This window comes from Herpailurus yagouaroundi, unplaced genomic scaffold (genome assembly GCF_014898765.1).
Source record: "Herpailurus yagouaroundi ecotype Mexico unplaced genomic scaffold, PumYag 218, whole genome shotgun sequence".
NCBI lineage: Eukaryota > Metazoa > Chordata > Mammalia > Carnivora > Felidae > Herpailurus > Herpailurus yagouaroundi.
Window position 1 is genome coordinate 2,819,532 of NW_024412449.1, and position 22,612 is coordinate 2,842,143.

At 33.9% G+C, this 22,612-nt stretch overlaps 1 protein-coding gene across 2 annotated transcripts in view; it reads right to left on the reverse strand.

Annotated features, from left to right (window-relative positions):
• USP47 (ubiquitin specific peptidase 47) overlaps positions 1-22,612 on the reverse strand; it is a 110,781-nt gene that overhangs the window by 35,952 nt on the left and 52,217 nt on the right. For both annotated transcript variants that reach the window (XM_040456860.1, XM_040456861.1), the window contains 6 exons: positions 22,368-22,464; positions 20,486-20,631; positions 19,857-19,936; positions 17,401-17,550; positions 889-984; positions 661-813 (listed from right to left, as the gene is read on the reverse strand). In XM_040456860.1, coding sequence (XP_040312794.1) covers positions 661-813; positions 889-984; positions 17,401-17,550; positions 19,857-19,936; positions 20,486-20,631; positions 22,368-22,464 — 722 coding nt within the window. The remainder of the gene's footprint in view (positions 1-660; positions 814-888; positions 985-17,400; positions 17,551-19,856; positions 19,937-20,485; positions 20,632-22,367; positions 22,465-22,612) is intronic.

Sequence of the window (22,612 nt, forward strand, 5' to 3'; positions counted from 1 at the left end):
ACTATTTAAAGTTTTGACTACAAAAAAAAAAACTAATTAAAAAAGGAAAACAGACAAAATACCTTTATTTTCTAGCTTTCTAACCTAGCCTATTTAAGAGGTGGCAAACTTTAGCTGAGAATAACCCAGAAACCTTAATCCTTGAAAATGACACTAAGACAAATATAAGATATTAAGGCCATACTACCCAATTTGCTCATTTTACTTACATATTTGTTGTGTTTATTATGTGCCAGAAACACAGTGCAGCCTACCTCTAGATTGGTTTCTTTCGCTAAGAAAGTTATGAAACATAAGATTATCGCTCAAATTAAAGAAGTAATTCCAGAGTTTGGGATCTTTTTTGTCTTTTCAAAGAATATTATGAGTTATTCTGATCAAACAAGATTATGTGAAATATAATTTATGGTGAGAAAAAAAAGCTTATACAAATTTAGATCTTTTTATATAACTTGCCATTACAAAATATGGAGAGAAAGGAAAACCTTCTATCAAGAAGAGTTTAAACAACACCAGTGTTGTTACCCCAAGTGGCTTTTTTTTTTCAATATATGAAGTTTATTGTCAAATTGGTTTCCTCAAATAGCTCTTTTAATTAAACACATGACCAACCAAAATGGATTACTATCTTTTAACAAATTGGTATAATAAATATTTTACCTCATCTTCAACATCAATAAATGTACTCATATCTAGCTCCTCAGGAAACGTCATCCGATCATTCAACTTAATCCTGTGCATGGTTGTATAATCAAAATCAAACCTTTTCAACTGTAAGGTCAGCAGGTAAGGGAAATGCAAAAACCGAAGACCCTAAAAGAAAAGGGACCTATTGAATATTGAATATAAACTCAGGTAATCTAGTATTAATTTCTACATGGCATCTACCTTTCGTGCATCACACTTCTTCTTACAACGTTCACAAAAATATTGATTTGGGCCATCCAGGATCTCTGGCTGAATAAATGCATGCAATGCTTCTTCCTAGTAAGAAGAAAAAAAAATGACTGTTTTATAATTACTTAAAAACATTATAATGTTAAAGCCCTGAATATAAAAACTTTGCAATTACCAAAATTCTTAGAAGATGGCTAGAAAATTAGGAACTCAATATGCAAAAAGGAAAAAAACGATCAACAGCAATATCATTATAAAAACTGAGTGACAAAATAATTGCTTTAATTCTGCAGGAAATCTGTTTCCTAGTACTGTACATCACAGTTAGTCATTTCCACCTAATTTTTGCTGACTTTACATTGTGGAATTTGGCTAAATAACCTAATAAAAATCCTATCTTTAGATTAAAAGTTCCAGAAAAAAGCAGTTACATACATCACTGCAATCTTCTTGTAAAAGGAAACATTCAAAACTGTACAGTAAATAACAGAGAACTCTGAAGAATTCACACTATTCCTGCATTAAAAAAACCTAATAACCATCATTTCACTACAGTTAGCATCATTCAGTAATTCACCACTGAACTAAAGACTGAAAAACACCGGACAACTTTCTCCCTGCATGTCAGATACTGCTCCACTTGAAAATGTAGGAGAGCTCCTGGACTGTTCACCTAGAGGAACCACGTGATTCTCTTCTCTCCATACAGCCTTAAGACAGAAGCAAGAAACTTAGTATAAACATTGGTGAAGAATCAGTGGGCATAAAATTTTTAATTTTTAATCACCGATTTTTCACAATAAAAAATAAATTTTAGTTAATACAACATATAACATCGGACTGCATCATCTCAAATTTCATTTGTTGTGATCTCTTCACACATGGTCTGATCAGAACTACTGACTATATTTACCTATATAAAGAAATTCTTCACTATATAAAGAAACTATCATTAGGACAAAATATCTTCAAATATTTTTCTTTTGATTCAGAACATGTTGTTCCTCAAAAGATAAATAAAGAAGCTTGATCTGGCAAAATGTGAAAGAGCTGGCAACACTTACAAAACTACTATCCACATATTGTTTGGTACAACTCATTTTGGAATTAGATCAAAAATATGAAAAGATACTCTAAATGCTTTTAACCCCATCCATCTTATATTTTGTTCTCAGAACACAAGGAAGTGACAGGGTGGGGGAAGGGGGGGGAGGAGAACCAAATAGTGGGTGTTTTTCCACATGACCAAGCATTTTACTGGAGGTCAAAGAAAAGGACACATTCAGAATGATTTTTTTTCTTCCAAACACATTTTAGGCACGAAAAAGGCAAATCCTGTAAAAATGTAACACAGAAAAAGCTCTAAGAAAAATCATATATATAGCTTAGCATGGACTGATATCAAATGAGTCAAGCATTCCAAATTGAAAGTGAAATGTAAAACACTCAATACCTTAACCAAAAAGGTAGGGGGAGAAAATTATGGAACTCAGATTCTTCTTCACTGAACTGTGTGGACTGGTCTCTGGTTATAGTACATAGCTAGAGCTATCTTCTTCTGATTTTTGCTTGTTTGTTTATTGTTATTTGTTTTTTGAAGTTAAAACTCAGAGAAAAGTTTAAAGAACTGAAAATGTCTGTAATTTACTCAGTTCACCAACTTTTAGTATTTTGCTACCCTTGCTTTATCATTCTCCCATCCCTACACACATTGTGTATTTTTCTGAAGAATTTGAGAGTTTTACATATCATGCTTTTCCTCTTAATAATTCTATATGACTTTTTAAGAGCAAGGATATTCTTACAATAGAGTTAGCAAACTCAGGAAAATTTAAGATTGATAAAGTACTTTTGCCATATTCCCATTCCATCAATTGTCCTCCTAATCCTAATAATGTGTTTCTCCCCAACTAGTAGAGAATTGAACCCAGGATCACAGATTACATTTAGCTGTCTCTTCAGATTCATTTTGTCTGGAACAGTTCCAAAGCCTTTCTTTCATGACATAAATGGGGTTTTTGAAAGAGGTGGCTGGCTATTTTATAAAATGTCTGCAATTTGGCTTTGCCTGATGCTCCTTATAATTAGCTTCAGGTTCTGTATTCCTTACTAGACTACCACCTAAATTATAATGTGTCCTTCTAAGGGTATCACAGTCACAGACCATGATGTCCCCAACCTCCCTAGTGGTGACAGGAACTTTAATCAACTGGACAAAGTGTTATCCAGCTTTTCCACTACATAGTTATTGTTTTATCCCCTCGCAGCAATTATGTAATATGTAAGGAGATACTTGGAGACCATGCAAATATCCTGAGTCTTAAACTTTCCGCCCTAGATTTAGCGTCCACTAATGGATTCTTGCTTAAACCAAATTTTCATATGTTTTATGAGCCAACTTAAAAATCTTTTTAATAGGCGACTTAAGACCATTCATATTGGATATGTTTTGTTTCATCGTTTATAATTACTGTGTTAAGTAATATTTACTGTGTTCTTTTCTCCATGTGCTGTGTTCTGCTACTTCTTACATTTTCTTTTGGTATTTAGGAAGGTAATTTTGTTGTAGTGCATTTATTATACTTGTGTTTGCACCCTTAATCCCCATTTTTCCCCTTTTCTTTCCTTAAGCTTTTAGGGTCCGGTTTGCCAGTTTTAAGTGTCATCCTTTGTCTGTTACCCATTCAACAGTCTATGATCTCATTCTACTTTCTCTCATTTTCTCCCTTCCCCTTTTGAGTGGTATTCTTTTTATTTCGTCTTACATATAATATGTTATACTTCTACTTATGTCCCCACCCTTGTTCCATTTAGTCCTTACTTCTATAAATAAACACATTAAATGCTCATAGTCCTTTTGCTGAAGCTTCCCTGGGGATCTCTTCACTGGATGGAGTTTATCCCCTAATAAACTCCAGAAGAACTCATGGATATAGTACCATTTCAGTAAGTTCTTCAATGTTCAAGAATGGAATTTCTGCCATCATAATTGAATAAAACCTTGGCTAGAGGTCAAATCCTTGGTCTGTACTTTGTTTCAGTGAATTTCTTCAAATTGCTATTCTGTTGCCATGATTTGTATGCTGCTCTTCCAGTGTATGATGCCAATTCAATTTATCCTTAAAGTTTAACAGCTTACTAAAATATGGTCTGAGCTGATCATTCCAGGTCAATTTTCCCAAGTACACGGAAGGTCCTTCAAAAGGTAGACTTAAATTTCCCTTATTTCCAGAAAGTTTTCTTGGCTAATAGTTCCTAAGGTTTGTTCCCCTGTGGCGTTCTTCACAAACTCAGTTACGTTGGACACCCTCTGCCAGGCTTTCATTTCTCTGAGATCCTTTTTTCTTTCTCTCATTTTCATTCTACGTCCCTCTTTAGATTTTCATTCCATTCTATTCTCTTGAGCATTTTATAATTTATTCACTTCTAATAACAATTTTGTCTTTTTCTTTTCTTTCCTGAGTTTGATCAATTCATATTGCATTTCCTATTGTTTCTTCATTTTTCTCCTTAAATTTTTGGATACCAGGTTTTGTTTTGCTTGAGAATATTTAATTTAGTCTGGAGTACTGTGTTACAGTACTTTGTGGTTATTTTCCTCAGGGCTTTTTTTTGGCAGAGTGGATTTTTATCAGCTAAAATGCTTTTATACCTATTTACTGTTCTCTTCTAACAGGGTGCTGTGTAAATTTGATTCCCAGCCCCCACCCACCTGGTCATTTTGTGGGCAGCGTTCTTTAGTTTGAGAGTACCTCGACTTTTGTCAACTTAGTGTAGTTTCATGCATGGGTAACAGGAGTGGAGAGCTTGAGGTCTTTCATTCTACAGGACACACTTTTTCTCTTTCTTCTGGTTTTCTCTTCACCACTGACTCAGAGGCATCATACTTCTCTATCTTCTGTCCCAGAGACAAAATTCCTCCAAGGATGCCACGTCTCCCTCGAGATCTCCTTCCCTGTGGCCGGTGCTATAAACTCTTTTGGCATGTCCTGTTGTACTTTTTCCTTGTGAGGGTGATTTTTGTATTTATTTTGTTTAAGTCCTTCAAGGCCTTCTCTGTTTCACAGTCTCAAAGGCTTTCCACTCCATCCTCTCCACATATATAGACCTATAGCAGCAATAGAAGCTTGATTATTTTGCTACTTACAGGTAACTGGAAGTTTATGGCATTCTGTCCCCGTAATGAAGAAGTTATAGGTTATCCGCATTTCATTTGTGTTCCTTTTTGTCTAGGTTTTCTGGGAAAATGTATAGATATACACAGATTCACATGGCCATCATTATCTTCCAGACTCGGAAACCAGTTCAAGCTATATTATAATAATTTTCTATAGCTTCCTAATTCACTATTTAACAAGTTGGCTCCAGGATAATTATAAACAAGATTAGTCAGTCATAAAAATTAGTTTCAATTCATCTATGCCTTCAACAAATATATTATGTAAATGTGGTCATATACATTTATCTTCATTTAATGTGATGCATAACTAAAAATCATACTAAACTATATGTTACATATTAAAAGATAAACTATGGATTACAAAAATGGAATAAAATCGTATACTGCACCATTATTAATACACACAAAAATTTTTGCTCTGCTTATCATCAGCTGTCCTCTTGAGTATGTTAAATTACTCACATATCATGTGAGCTTTGGGTTGACCATGATTGTTTATCATCATTCCAGAGTGAAGATAATAGTTTTTTTTCTAGTTTACTCCTATTATACAAAATGTAATTTATACATTTTATAGACTGTAATTTTCAGAGTTCAGAATAGAACATAGAGAATTCTTACATCATTCATTAGTTCTTCATATAAAAAAATACTGGTTACTACAGTTTTATAGTTAAAGCAGAAAATCTAGGCACAGTGCAATTATAATATATATCCAAGGAATGGCATTGCCTATGAATTCTTTTTTTTCTTTTTACAATTTTTTTTTATCATGAAATGTCTATTTTATTTTGAATACAGAAATGGGTACTAAAATAAGATACTTTATTTTTCAGATCAAACATAAATCAGAACTACCACTGGTAACTTCCTAACCAATTTTAATGTACTAATTCTGTGCTACTGATATACAGTAATATGTCTTCCTTACAAATATATCCAACTATCTATCTTTCCAGAACATATACTTTGGTTTTTTGTGTTGTTTTTTTTTTAATTAGGAAAAGAACTTTATCCTAAGCCATCCACTTTTTCTAACTGCAATTTTTGAGATAATTGTAGTTGACAATTATAAGAAATAATACAGAGGCACCTGGCTGGCTCAGTTAAGCGTCCGACGTCAGCTCAGGTCATGATCTCATGGTTATTGAGTTCGAGCCCCTCTAAGCTGTCAGCACAGAGCCTGGAGCCTGCTTCGGATTCTGCGTCTCCCTCGCTCTCTGCCCCTCCCCTGCTCACACGCTGTTTCTCTCTCCCAAAAATAAATAAACGTTTAAACAAAACAAAACAAATAATACAGAGTCCTTTCTACTCCAGTTCCGTCCAGTAGTAACTTTTTTTTTTTTTGCAAAACTATAGTATAATACACAATCAGGATATTGACATTGATGAATCTACATTATATTATTCAGGTTTTCCCAGTTTTAGTATACTCATTTGTCTGTGTATTAAGTTCTATACAATCTGATCGCCTGTGAAGGTTCACATATCCACCACCACAGTCAAGAGACTGAACACAGTTTCTAAACCACAAGGATCCCTCATGTTGCCCTTTTAAGTAACCACCTTCCTGTCCTTCCCCTGGCCCTACCACATCTATAAGTTTTGGCAATGATTAATCTGCCCCAAATCCTAAAATTCTACCAAAAATGTATATAAATGGAATCATATCACATGTAACCTTTTGGGACTAGTTTTCACGCAGCATAAAAATTCCCTAGAGATTCATTCCAATTTTAGTATGTATCAAGTTTGTTCCTTTTTGTTGCTGAGTAGTATTCTATGGTTTGTATGTACCACAGTTTGTTAAACCATTCACTAGATGAAGGACTTCTGGGCGAATTCCATTTTGTGGATATTAAAATAAAGATGCTATGGGCATTTGTACACAGGTTTTTATGTGAACATAAACTTACACAAATTTTCATTCTATAAGTTACCAAGAGTATAATTGCTGGGGTTTATGGTAATTGTATGTTTAGTTTTATTTAAAAAAACCCCCTTTAATATTTCATATTCCCATCAAGAATGTATGAGTGATCCATTTTCATCACATTGTGACCAGCTTTCTGTGCTGTCATTATTTTTTATTTTAGTCATTCTGCAGGTAAAGGATTATCATTACTGTGGCTTGAATTTGCAGTTCCCTTAGTGACAGTGGACTTTTCCTGTATTTGACATCTGTATATCCTGTTTGATGAAATGTTGTTTATGTCTTTTGCCAACTGTCTAAATGGATTTTTTTTTTTTTACTATTGAGGTTACTACTTTTACTATTTTGAGGTTTCTTCACATATTCTAGATATTAGTCCCTTGTCAGATACGTGGTTTGCAGAGAAGTTCTCCCAGTCTGTAGCTCTTCCTTTTATCCTCTTCATTCACATGGGCTTTCAAAGAGTAAATGTTTAATTTTGATGAGATCCAACTTTTCAATTTCTCCCTTTGTGGACCGTACTTTTGGTATCAAATCTAAGAACTTGTTTAACTCTAGAACTGGAAGATATTTTTCCTATATTTTTTAAATAAAATTTATACTTTATATTTTGAATTTAAATCTATGATCCATTTTGAGCAAATTTTTGTACAAGGTATAAAGTTTAAGTAGAGGTCCATTTTTGTGCATAGGGATATGCAATTGTTTCATCATCATTTGAAGTGGAAGTGGAAGACCATCCTTCCTCCACTGAATCACTTTTGTGTCTTTCTTAAAAATCAGTTGGGACATACTTGTGCAAATGTACATCTGGGTTTTCTATTTTGTTCCACTGATCTATTTGTCTATCCTTCCACCAATACCAGTCTTGATTACTGTAGCTCTATAATAAGTTTTATCAGGTAGAATGATTTCTCCCCTCTATTCTTCTTTTCCCCAAATTCTCTTACCATGTGTAGCTTATTTCTTTGCCTTCTACATAAATTTTAGAATAAGCTTGTCTAGATCATCAAAAAAATCTTGCCAGATTTTGAGAAGAAAGGCTAATTAAACTATAATCTTGGGGAAAGCTGACATTTTTACTATGCTGAATCTTCTAATTGGTGAGAACAGTATGTCTTTCCATTTTTTAAAATATTCTTTTCAGGGGTGCCTGGGTGGCTCAGTCGGTTAAGCGGCCGACTTCGGCTCAGGTCATGATCTCGTGGTCTGTGAGTTCGAGCCCCGTGTCGGGCTCTGTGCTGACAGCTCAGAGCCTGGAGCCTGTTTCGGATTCTGTGTCTCCCTCTCTCTGACCCTCCCCCGTTCATGCTCTGTCTCTCTCTGTCTCAAAAATAAATTTTAAAAAAGGTAAAAAAAAATTTTTTTAATATTCTTTTCAGAGTTAATACTTTATTATACATAGGTCCTGTACATATTTTGTTGGATTTACATGTAAGGTATTCTTTTTCCACATTTGTAAATGGTATTGTACTTTAAATTCCACTTTGCACATGTTATTTGCTAGTTATATTGAAATACAACTGATTTTTGTATGTTTATCTCATACCCTGCTATCTTGCTAAGCTCACTTACTAGTTCTACAGGGTTTTTTGGGGGGTTGTTTTTTTCTTTTTTTAGATGCCTGAGGACTGTTCTACATTTAAAAAAAATCATGTTACCTAAATGGGGGGGGGTAATTTTATTTCTTCCTTTAATTGGAATGCATTTTATTTCCTCTTCTTGCCTTATTGTGCTGGCTAGGACTCCCAGGACTATAATGAGTAGGAGTGGTGAGAGCAGACAGACATCTTTGCTTAGAAACAACCTTCACATTCTAGGGGCACCTGGGTGGTTCAGTTGGTTAAGCATCCAACTCTTGGTTTTGGCTCAGATCATGATCTCATAGTTTCATGAGTTTGAGTTCTGCATCGCGCTCTGCCCTGGCAGCACGGAGCCTGCTTGGGGTTCTATCTCCCTTTCTCTATTCCTCCCCCACTTGCACTGTCTCTCTCTCTTTAAATAAATAAATGAACTTAAAAAAAAAAAATGTTGGGGCACCTGGATGGCTCACTCAGTTAAGCATCCAACTCGGTTTCAGCTCAGATTATGATCTCACGGTTCAAGACTTCGAGCCCTGCATTGGGCTCTGTGCTAACAGTGCCTGGAGCCTGCTTAGGATTCTCTGTCTCCCTCTTTCTCTGCCTCTCCCCCACTCGCTCTCTCTCTCAAAAATATTATTATATTATAAAGTACCATGTTAGCTGTAGGTTTTTTAAATATGTTCTTTACTAATTTGAGAAAATTACCCCTATTCCCAGTTTTCTGAGTTTTTTTTTTCTTTTTTAATCATGAGTAAATACTGAATTTTGTCAAGTGCTTTTTCTGAGTCAATTGATGTGATGGTGTGAATTTTCTTCTTTTGACTATCAATATGGTAGATAACTCTGATTTTTAAATACTGACCAGTTCTGAATCCCTGAAATGAACTCGACTTGGTCATGGCATATAATCCTTTTTACATATTGCTTAATTCTATCTGCTAATATTTTGGTAAGGATTTTCTTATCTTTAGGAATTAAGGGTACTGGCTTGGTCAATTTTAACTGTCTTTGGTTTAGTATCAAGATAAAAGTAACTTCACAAAACAAATTGGGAAGGGTCCCCTTCGTTTCTAGTTTTTAGAAGAAGACTGTGTACTTGGTGCTCACTGTTCTAAAATGTTTGACACAAGGCTCCAGTGAAACCATCCCAACTTGGGAGACTCAATTTTTGAGAAATTTTTAATTATGAATTTAATACCTTAACAATTATGGGGCTATTCACATTATCTAATTCATACTGGAAAAATTATTGTGCTTTTGAAGAATTGATTCATATAAATTATCCAATTTATGTGTGCAGAGTTATTTGTTGTAGTCCCTTATTATCCTCTTGATATCTGCATGATCGGTAGTGATATTCATTTCATTCCTAATACTGTAAATTTTTGCCTCCCCCCCTTACTACAGGTGTGTCAACTGTATTGATCTTTCCAAAGAACTAGCTCTGCGTTTCACTGATTTTTTTGTTTTTGTTTTCAATGTCACTGATTCTGCTCTTTTCTTTATTATGCCCTTCCTTCTGCTCACTTTGGGTTCCTTTTGCTCTTCTTTTTTCAGGTTAGCTGGAAGCTTATTGATTTGAAACGTCTCCCCTTTTTTACTAATATAACCATTTTAATAAAGGTGAGCATTTAATGCTGTAAGTTCCCCTCTCAGTACTGTTTCAGCTGTGTCTCAAAATTTGATATATTTTCATTTTCATTCATTTCAAAGTTTTTGTGGTTGTTTTTATTAATTTCCCTTAAGTCCTCTTCTTTGACTCATATTATTTAAATGTTTTGTGTATTTTTCTTTTTTGTTAGTATTTTTTATTTTTTTAAGCTTATTTATTTAGAAAGAGCAAGGGAGAGCGAGAGTGTGCATGCACGGGAGGGACAGAGAGAGGGGGAGGGAGAGAATCCCAAGCAGGCTCCATGCTATTAGCACAAGCTTGACATGGAACCATGAAATCATGACCTGAGCCAAAATCAAGAGTCGACGCTTACTACTGAGGCACCCAGGCGCTCCACATTGTGTATTTTTCAAACGTTTGGTGGCTTACCAGTTATCTTTTTGTTATTGATTTCCAACTTGATTCTGCCATTGTTGAAAAACACACAACGATTTTAATTTTTTCTTTTTTTTTTTTTTTTTTTAGCTTTTAAAAAAGATGTTTATTATTAACAGAGGGGGCGGGGGAGAATATGAATGTGAAGCAGGCTCCAGGCTCTGAGCTGTCAGCACAGAGCCTGATGCAGGGTTTGTCAATGGTGTTGTTGAGCTCTTTATTTGCGAATTTTCTGTCTAGAGGTTCTACCTATTATTGACAGAGGGGCATTAAAGTCTCCAACTATAAGTGTAGACTTGTCAATTTCTCCTTTCATTTTGGACAACACTCTCATATATTTTTCAGCTCTGTTATTTGGTAAATACACATTTAGGATCGTGGTCTTCTTGATGAACTAACCCTTTTATCACTATATAATAATACCCCTATTTCTAGTAATTTTCTTTGCTCTCAAGTCTGCTTTATCTGATATTAATATAGCTATTTCTCTCAATATTTATATAACATTTTTCCATATTTTTACATTTCAGCCTGTCTATACTAATAGATTTGAAGGGAGTTTTTTGTAGCAAGCATACAATTGGGTCATGTTTTTAAATCTGGTATGTGAATCTCTACCCTTTAATTGGTATATAAATGGTCTAACTAAGCCTGCTATTTTAGTTTTGTTTTGTTTCTCCTGCTTTACTGTGAATTACCTGTATGTGTTTTTTTAATTCTATTTTCATTCATCTAGTTTTTTGGAGTGTTTCAGTGGTTGTTCTAGGTGTATTATATACACATAACTTATTCTACTGGTGTCATCATTTTATCAGTGCAAGTAAAGTACAGAAACCTTTACATCTTTTTACCCTCTCCCATTTATTATATAACTGTTTTAAATATTTCTTCTACATACATTTAGAACCACATCAAATAATTTATAGTTTTGGCTCAACCATCGAATATAATTTAGGAAACGCAGGAGAAGTGAAGTCTATTGTATTTACCCAGATTTTTAGCTTACCATGTTCTTTCTTAATTCCTAACATTCCTAGACGCCTTCCTTTTATTATTTCTTTTCTGTTTAGAGCATTTTCTTTAGCCATTTTTTAAGGTAGGTCTACTGGTGGCAAATTCCCTTAGTGTTCCCTCATCCAAGATCTTGATTTCCCCTTCATTCCTAAAGAATATTTTCAGTGGTTGTAAGATTCTAGTTGACAGTGCTTTTCTTTCAACACTTAAAAACATGTGCCACTTTCTTCTGGTCTCCATAACTTTTGATGACAAATTTGCTTATGAGAAATCAGGGTGCTTGTACCCTGTAAGAAAAGGTAACTTTCTCATTTGCTGCTTTCAAGGTATTTGTCTTTAGTTTCCAGAAGTTTGACTATAATTGGACTTGATGTAGAGTGATTCTGATTTATCCTGTTGGGAGTTTGCTTAGCTCTTCAGATCTATAGCTTTATGCCTTTTGCCAAATTTGGGAAATTTTCAGCCATTATTTCTTCAAGTATTTTTCCAGCCCTATCTTCCTTTTCCTCTCCTTCCAGGACTCCAATGACACAAATCTTTGATCTTTTATTACAGTCCCATAGGTCCTGAGGACCTTTTTAAAAATGTTCTCCAGTCTTTTCTCTCTGCTGTTTAGACTGGGCAATTTCTGTTGTTCTATCTTCAAGTTCACTGAATCTTTCTGCTGTCTCTTCCATTCTGTTGAGCCTATTCATCAAGTTTTTCACTTTGGTATTACATTTTTTCAGTTCTAAATTCCCCTTTCACTTTTCTTTATACCTGTGATTTCTTCCCTGAGATTTCCTATTTTCCTCATTTGTTTCAAAAAGTTTGGGATCTCCCACTGAAGTATTTCTATAACTATTTAAAAATATTTGTCATATAATTCTAACATCTGTCATTTTGCTGTTTTTATCTATTGATTGTCTCTACTTTCATTCAAAGTAAGATTCTTCTGGTTCTTGTATATAGAGTGATTTTTTTTTAATGAAACCCAAACATTTTGGGTTTTATGAGATTCTAAACCCTATTTGAATTTTCTGGTTTACTGGCTTCCTTTGACACTGCTCCAGTGAAAGAAAAGGTTTCTGCTTCATTACTGCCAGGTGGAAGAAGTCCAAGTTTCCCACATGGCCTCTGCTGACACCTGAGGTGGGAAGGGGCTCTTCATTACTGCTGGGCAAGGGCTGGGATTCTGACTGCTCAGTAGGCCTCTGCTGATAACACCCTGGCTGTGAGGGGAAGGCATGTCTCATTACATCTCCCCTGATAGCCTCTACTGACACCATTGGTGGAAAGGGGCTACTCTCTTTACTGTTCAAAGATGGCAAAAATCCTGACTCTTCACTAGGTCTCTTCTGACATCATTCCAGTAGGGACAGAAAGAAGCACCTCTTTACTACGAGGTAGGAGTGAAGGCTAGGCTCCCCATGTGTCTCTAATGACAGTGAACCAGGGGAACAAGAGAACAGTAGTGGGAAGGTTTGTTACTGCCCGGCAGGGATAAAACTCCTGCCTACCTACTCAGCCTTCTCTGAAAACTACCCAGGCAGGGGGCTAGAAAGCCTAGTTACAACTTCATGAGAACAGATGTCTGGGCTCCCTACTTAGCCTCGGCTGGCATGAGTTAAGATGGGGGCCACAGTCTTTCTGTGGTGTTTGGCTAGAGCAGAATGGTTATTGCCTAAAAGTTTTCTGCCTTGCTAGGCTGTCCCTTTCCTGGTCTTTTGGCTGGAGACAACAGGCTTTTCAATCTGTGCCTGTTCATTTCCAGGTTGCCAGCTTCTTCAGTTCCAAGTTTGGACTATAGTAGGCGAAAAGAAAACCCAGGGAACTCACCCCATGTCATTCCTTGAGTCCTGAGGTCCCTAGTCTTTATGCCTTTTCTCCACCTTTCAGAGTCTTCTTATGTTTTATTTTATATATAATGTTCAAGACTTTCAGTTGTTTTAGCAGGAGGAATAGGGCAATGTACATCTACTCCATCTTCCTGAAAGCAGAAGTCCCCACTTTTTAAACTGGTTCCCACTATGTCCAACCACACAAATTCCTAGAAAAATGAGGGTAGAGTCTGTGGAAGAGATTTTTCTTTATGTGATGCTTACATATTTGGACAAATATGGACCACTCCACCATCCAAATGAGTTATGTGGCTAAGCCAGATATTTAAGAACGTCCAAATCATCTGTTAATTCAGGGTAGAACCTATGGTATAAATTTGTGCATACTAAACACTTGAAATGCTTATGATTCCATAAGTACTTATGAATTAAATAATGTTGCATTAAAAACTTTAAAACAATCATTAAACTATGTTTACTTATGGAACAGAAGTCTTTCACACAATCTGATCTTTCCAAAGACACTTATAAACCCAATTTCAGACTTCTGAATACATTTTGTGATAATAAAGATATTTAAATGTACTTACCTAATAATAGAATAAAAGTATATAAATAGAAAACGGGTCTAAAACAATGCCTACACAGAGTAGGCAACTCAATAAATGTTACATGACAAAAGATATACATAAAAATATAGTGTCGAAAATTTACCATTAAATAGACAAGCTTCTCCCTAGTTAATGTCAAACCTATGAGGCTATACCATTTTTGCTTAATTTGTGAAATATGCTGTCAGTAAAAATTAATACTTCCAATTTTTATCTATTATTAGCATGTATTTAGGACTATCTCATTATAATAATATATTCTCAAATGTGCTTAGCAATAAGCTAAGTTTCTTTGATTACTGATGCAAGTTTCTTTGATTATGAAATTTAGAGAGATTTGTTTAGACTGCTCTAATCAATGAAAAGAAAAGGTTCTAGTTATCTCACAAATCATTAAAAAAATTTTTTAAAGGGTAAAAAAAGGAATTTTTGTTAAAATGGTAACAAATGTCCCACAGTAAAAGAAAATTACAGTTAAGTAAATTTCTCTACTACAGGAAACCTCAGGGCATTTAAAATAAAATACGTACTGTTAACTTCTCAAAGAGGATTACAGTCATACCATTTCCCAAATTTAATCAAAGAGGCCTCCTAAACTTCTATTAAATCCTGTTGGAGATGGAGTGTTAAAAAGAACTCAATCTGAGAGATAAGAGAATGGCAAAAGAACCATGAAACACTGATTCCCACTTGGCCAGGCAAAATGAAGACCAGCAATTTAATAAATACCACAGCTATAATGACTAAAATGTAATTCAATAAAGAAAATATCATTAAAAGCTATTTTAAAAACTGCAGGCGATTCTTAGCACTCATTTAAAAAGTAGTCTGCTATCAATCATGCTGAAAGATGACCATAAAAATTTATTATAAATGTCATAATGATAAATTAGCTAAGTGCTAATTCCATTCCTATTTTAATCTGAATATTACTCTCAAGTTAAATTTGTTTGAACACAGAGATAAAACAACTCTAGAAACTGGATGTTTCAGATGAAGGTTTAAAAAAAACTTTAATTTTTAATAGAACCTCACACTTAATTGTCTGAGATTAAGCATCAGGTGTTAACCTCACGGTATACACGTATCTATTATATTGTGGCTCATTGAAAAGAACATACAGTAAACAGAACACAGAATTATCAATGTACGTGTAAGTATATACATGTGTTTATGTGTGTGCATATATCCAAGAAAGAGTCCGTTAATAAAAGAAAATAAATTTTAAGAGTTCAAGTCAAATTAAGCCAAATATTAAATAGTCTGAACGAAATTTAACTAGATTTTTTACAATCCACATTTATACCTAATTCTTTTTGAAAACACACAGAATTAACAAAATACACAATGGCAAGCAGTGATATAAAACTAATTTTAGATGGCTGTGTGATGCTTTCTGTGGCTTCAAAAGTGTAGGTTATAGGTTTTGAATTCAGAAAATAATGGGAATTTACTTACCTCTAACTAAAGTTCTCTGAAGGTAGTATCCTCCTTAGAACCCCTATCTTGGGTAGTTCACCTGCTATAATTTCCCTAAAGAGATTCCAGCAAAATCTAGCAAGTTTTAAGTTCCCTTCTGCAAGCCCTATTAGCGCATGCATGTGTGTTATATAAACTTGCTCACATAATTGCTTCATAGCTATAACTTCCAATTCCCACTGAATCAACACCACCACTATCCATGTATCAGTGGAGGATACTACCTTTGGAGAATGTCATTTAGAAATGTGTCTTTTTTTCACTTCTCCAGAAGTATCCTCCAAATCACTCCATTGCTATCTCTATCACATACTTAAGAGAGTGGTGGTAAATCAGCAGGTGAAAAAATAATGACAAAAAGATTTAGCTAAGCAATTATACTTGCTGAATACTCAAATATATGCCAATATAACAAAACAAACAGTACCAGCTTCCTCAACATTCAATTAATATGTAAAAAACCTAAACTGAACATTTATGTGAAAAATCTTTCATAAAAAATACTTTCATAACCAAAGCAACGCAGAAAAAATTGTCTTTATCATTTGAGACTACCAAATATTTCCCTAGTATATTCTGCTAAAGTGCCAATATTAAAAACGATTAGGAAATAAGTATTAAAAGACAAGAATTTTTCAATATGACACTTCTACCTTAAACTAAAAAATAAAAATCAAAAATCAAAACAAAACAAAAATGAAAAACAAAACTAGCCACTTACACCAAGGCCAATCTTCTATACCTAGAATGGCAATTTACAAAGGGTACTATTAACAAAATTTCTCAAATCTATTCAGGAAAGGGGCTGAAACACAGTGCAGGAAAGAAGACTTAATCTTACACTATTCAGAAAAGGTCTTCTACTTTGGATTTCCATGGACTGATTCCATAACTTCTTTAATTTCTTGATAGCCATATGAAAGTAGGAGAAAAAAGCAAAGGGAAATAATTGTCCTAGAGGCTAGAGGAACAAATCATACTAGACGCACTATTTTAAAGGATAAAAGTATGGAGTAGCTTTAAAAACACTGATTTTTAGCTACAAACCACCATCAGCTTGATAACAACATAAGTCAGGCCCAAAATAAGATGACTCTGAAAGTCTCCCCTGGCTCGTAATAGATTCAGAATAAATGTTTCTGGACATTCTAATTTTAAAACTCAACTTAAACTCCTTTCCATGGCTCTCCTTTTGTGTAAGTAAATACAATAAAATACAATAATAAAATTATCAAAAAGCAATTAAGATATAGATAAGAATGAGAAAATCTTAGATAAGCTCCCAAGTGGATTCTCAGTATATAAATAATTAAGCTAATTTTAATCAATCAATCAATTTACATCTGATTCTTCAAATTACTGTGCTTCTACAATGCACGATTTTAAATTAAATAGGGATGTTTCCTTTAAAAAATGTGGCCTCTGTCTATCATAAAAACCAGAGGTTTTTTTCCCAATTTTAAAAAATATATGGAAATAGGCACACAAAACAAAAAGTACTTTCTGATACAAAAAAATGGTCACAAAACAGCGTTTATAAAATAGACTATTTATAGGGGAAAAGGATAAAGTGAGATAATCTAGTCATCTATCAGAAAGAATAAAATACTAAACCATGAGGCCATACATTTGCATTCACTTTCCTTTTTATACATGCACTATTAGGACTCACTGAAGGGTCAAAAATCTTCTAGATCTTGCTAGTTTAAGAGCAGGAATTACTAACAACCCAAGAAGGTGTATCTAGGATGATACTTACCTCACAATAGATTATACCACTGTGCTATTATGTATTCTGTGTATGGATACACAAGCAGTCAGCTGAAAGGTACACACCACACTAGCAAATGCTTGACTGGACCCATAAGGCCGGATGACCAATGGAATATCAAGATATGTGTCGATTCTCCAGCCCTCATAACCACATTCCAGACATCTCACGTAGTCCTTCAGCTTGCCTTGATATAGTTCATTTATAAGATCAGCCTAAAAATAAAAACATTAAAAAGTATTCCTTAAAATTCATTTTTAAAATACACAAAAACACAATAATACCTGCTTTTAAAAATAAATTTCGAAGGATATTCATTCTTTATTGCTGAAGTTGTGGAAAGCTTTAAGATTTATCTAAAAGTCTAGGGGCGCCTGGGTGGCTCAGTCGGTTAAGAAGTCCGACTTCAGCTCAGGTCATGATCTCGCAGTCTGTGAGTTCAATCCCCGAGTCGGGCTCTGTGCTGACAGCTCAGAGCCTGGAGCCTGCTTCAGATTCTGTATCTCCCTCTCGCTGTGCCTCCCCCATTCTCTCTCTCTTAAAAATAAATAAACATTAAAGAAATTTTTAAAAAATTTATCTACAAGTCTATAAAAAATGAAGTTTTGACACAAATCAACTAAAAATCAATAAAAATAGATTAACACTAATTTAAGAATCAATGCACAAAAATTGACTAGTTCACTTCTCTTATCACTAAAAACTCCACTACTAAAATATGTTTTGTTGAAATCAGTTACCAATTTATCATACTATTAAGCCTCATATTATCTTTTCATTAGGATGAGAATACATCTATCATTTTAGGCATGTTAATACTTACATAGCTAAATAACCAGCTATTTTTACGGCTTTATACCTGCATGCCACCACTCTCACAAGAATATATTCTGATTTCTAAACTCATATCTTCCAGCTCAAGGTGCAAATAAAACTTTAACTTTCAATACTAAACATAAAACAATTCTGAGGGGAAACATTATACTGCAATTTTTGTAATGTATAGAAGTTAAAAAAAAAATCTTCAACTCCATCTCCGTCAAAATATCCTCATTTAAAAGAATGGATCTCTCACTAAATCCCCAAATTTAGCCAAATGGGGTTCTTCTGGCCCAAAAAAAGGCAGTTAGTTAACTCGCTAAGTAAGGACCCTCCATGTGAATGTCTTGCTTCAAAATTCTTATACCAAAATTTGGGAACGCCACAGGATTGCCTCAGCTGATCTTAATGGAATTGTTGACCCACAGAGAGACACAATAAGGGGAAGAATAACTTCAGACCTATGAAGAAGAAACTGCCCCTAATACCATTTACATAAAGTTACTAAAATACAATAGGACTATGTAGAGAAACTAGATCCCTATGTAAACTTAAAATTTTTTCAATATCTCTTAAGAATAGAAAAGAAAGTGTATTAGTCTACCTCTTCCATAAATTTATCTCTCTTCAAATATCTAGGACTTACATTAGCATTAAATTAGGACCCAACATCATTGCCTATACTAATACCATTTATATAATGAAGCCTTCTTCATTCATGTGCCCCCAGTCATATTTGATTCTGTTTTCTACATCAGGGAGGGCATTTCTAAATGGTTCAAACCAGTGTTTTTCAATCAGTTTTGGTAACAACCCACAGTAAGAGAATAATTTACATCACAATCCAGTACATCTAACTGTAACAAAATTTGCACAAAACAATATTTATCGTTACTTTAGTGATGTTCTCTTATATTTGTCTATACTATTCCATTTTTTTAACTGTTGATGTTTATTAACTAAAATTATTTCATAACACACGAAAGGATCACAACTTCCAGTTTGAAAAACTCTGGCCCAAACCATCAAAATAATTCTAATCTGAGGGCAGACCCTCTGGGCTATCTTCCAGATTAGTATCCCTTTTTCATCCCTGTGATCCCCAGTCATTAGAGCCAGTATAAACCTTCTTCCTTACTGAGTTTTGAGCCCCACCCACCCAGTTCAACCTAACTCTTCATGTCACAGTGATATATCTAATGCTCTCCCCACCTCTAACATGTTCTTTTTCCATTGGAAGAAAAATAGAGTCACAGATTAACAGGAATCCTAAATGTCAAAGCATAACTCTTTGGTCAAATGAAGGTAATAATCAATATACTTAATCTGCTATAGATTATATAGTTTACTTAGTAAATATCTGAAAATACTGTTCAAAAATCATCCCCAACACACACACACACACACACACACACACACACACACACACACACGAATTACACAGTTTTTAGTTAAAAAGAGATCATCTAGATCACAAAACCCAACTTCCTTATTTTAAAGAGGAGGAAACTGAGGTCTAAGGTGGTTTAATGAGGATCTGTATGACTCAGTTAATGTCCAAGTGAGAACCTAGTACTTTCAATTCCCCATTCAGTACTTTAACAACTGGACTATTCCCAAAGTTTTAAAACATTTCAATAGAATAGAAGTCACTTATGAATGATTTATTATAAGACATTCCCCTCAACCCAAGATGAATTACCTGCTCTGTTTGTTTCCATTTCTGTTCCAAAGCATCAAACATGACTCTGCACAGTTCTTGTACATCATGCTGCTGCCAAGCTATTTTAAGATAAAATTTAATTAAAAACAGCAACACATTTAGCATAGCAAAACATCAATTTTCTGTTTAAAAGCAAACTGTCAAGAACATGGAAAAGTCTACACAAAATAATTTTAAATTAAACAAAGAACACAAACTACACATTATAGTGATGAAAAAGTAATCACAAGGAAAAGAATCAAGAGATCTTAGTATTTTATAAGTAACACACGCTTTATGGTGCTATGATATTTGCTATTTTTGTTATGTTTTACTGTAGAGTTAAGAAATATATTAAGAAAAATCTAGGACAATAAACTTTAAAAGTTTTCATTTAAGTACATAAAAGTAAAATTTAACCAAACTTACTTTACAAGAAAATTTTAATTGTTCAAAAATTTACCCTGAGAACTTAAATTTTAAAAACAAGTTATTTCTAAGTCCCAGCAAAAAGCAATGAAAAGGTTTATGGTAAAGTTAATTAACTGTTAATACATATTATTTATAATACTGTCTCCCAGAATTCCTTTGAATACTAGAAACACTTATCATTACAAGAGAATTAGTACCCTCACTACTATCCCATCCAAAGCTCCTTGTAACGTCTGTGGTTTCAATTGCTCTCTTTTTGCTGGTTTGTAACAAAACAAAAAGCCTCTGAAGTTGATATGGGATACTTGTCACTGGATCTTCTTCAGATTCTTCAAATTCCCATCTATTGAAATAAAATATTTGAAAATTAGTTATAAAATATTTTTATATTCTTAAAACATCATTAATGTTAACATCATATAATGCAAGACCTTTGAATATTAACTGAAGCTATTATTATCCAACAAAATAGTTGCCTTTCTCTAATTCATAAATTCAAAAGAAATTTAGACTTGAACAAAAAAAAGGCCTAAGAAAGCAACACAAATGAAAGACAAAGCTCATCTAAAAGTAACCACAGAACTTGAATCTGATCAAGACTCTTGTCCTTATTATTAATTCATACAGGGAACAGAACAATATGAAATGACACTATGGCGTTCAACTAGCAAAATCCAAACTGTGGAAAAGTACAGGAAAAATGACATCAGTTTTCAATATATATCTTTTCAAAAATTAATTGTAAGGAGAAAAAAATATGGAAGGGGATTAAAATAGATTAAGACTCATAACAGTTTTACGGTACGGCTCTTGTTTGGATCCCGATTTGAACAGATTGTTTAAAAAAAATTATGAGGCAATCAGGAAAACCTCTGCACTGACCCGAGAGATAATTTACAGATGATGTGATGGGGGTGTGCTTCCAAATAATCAGAATGGAGAGTTTTCCATAAAAAAGACTGGTCATGAGTTGATAAAATCCAAAGCTGGGTGATGGGTACAGAGGGATTCATTACAATGTCCATTTCCACAAGTAAACTTAGATGATGAGCTTACATATGAATGTAAATATACTGCTGTCTGAGCAACACAATCAATATTAAAAGTTCTAAGAATACTTTAAATATATATCTGCAATAATTTCAAGGATACTGTATAAGAATAGCACAAAAAAAGGAAAAATCAGTTAATTTGTACTTTGAAATGTCTTAAAAAATAAGTTATATATACCTTAAAGAAAATATACAAAACAAGGGCATAGTAAATGTATTATTAGATACTCACAAAAATAATTGTCTGACTTTTAGAGTTTATTTAAATATGGAATTTCTTTCAGAGAGCATTTTAAAATACCTAGTGTATATACTGTCTTTTATAAACATACACACACAGACACACACATACACACACACACACACCCAACATTATATTTTAATTAGAAACAAAGTTTGTAAGTTTAAAAAGATATCTTTGTTTCTTAAACTGAGAAGTGAAAAGAAAGGAGAATATGGTTTACATATTCGGATTATCTCAAAAAGCAGACAACAATTCTTTATAAAGATGTTAAAGCTAGGGGAACCTGGGTGACTCAGTCTGTTAAGCGTCCAACTCTTGATTTCAGCTCAGGACATGATCTCAACAGTTCGTGGGATTGAGCCCCAAGTCAGGCTCTGCACTGACAGCTGCTTGGGATTCTTTCTCTCCTTCTCTCTCTGCCCCTCCCCTGCTTGGTCTCACTCTCTCTCAAAATCAATAAATAAATAAACTTAAAAAAAAATAAAGATGTTAAAGCTATAAGTGAGGGAAGCTTAAATAAAGTAAGCTTATCCCAAATGTAAATCTTATTAATTTTATCCTTTGCTAGTCTACATTTCTGGTTCTCTCTCTGCACAAATTTTTCATATGCCAGTCTCTCAAAAGATCTTTTTCTTAAATACTATTCAAGGTGTGTCTTTATGAAGTGAGAAATGCCCCAAACTTTACAAATAAGTGTAAGAAGGTAAATTAGATTTTATTAGTTAAAACCTATACTTTCATTCTTAAATCAATTTTATTTATAAAATCTTTTTGAATACTCACTTATATAATGCATTCCTAAATTCAGGAGTCATAAAAAGTGTCTGCAAAAGGCTGTTCAAGTAGCAAGTCATTGCTTGGTTTACTAATCCCACATATCCTTTAAAAAGAAAACACAAATACACATAAATCAGCATTTACATTAAAAATAACAAAAAGAAAGCTTAATAAGAATTGAATGCACAGTGAAAACTGAGAGACTACGGTTACTAAATTGGAAATTATTTTAACTTTTCAATAGCACCTAA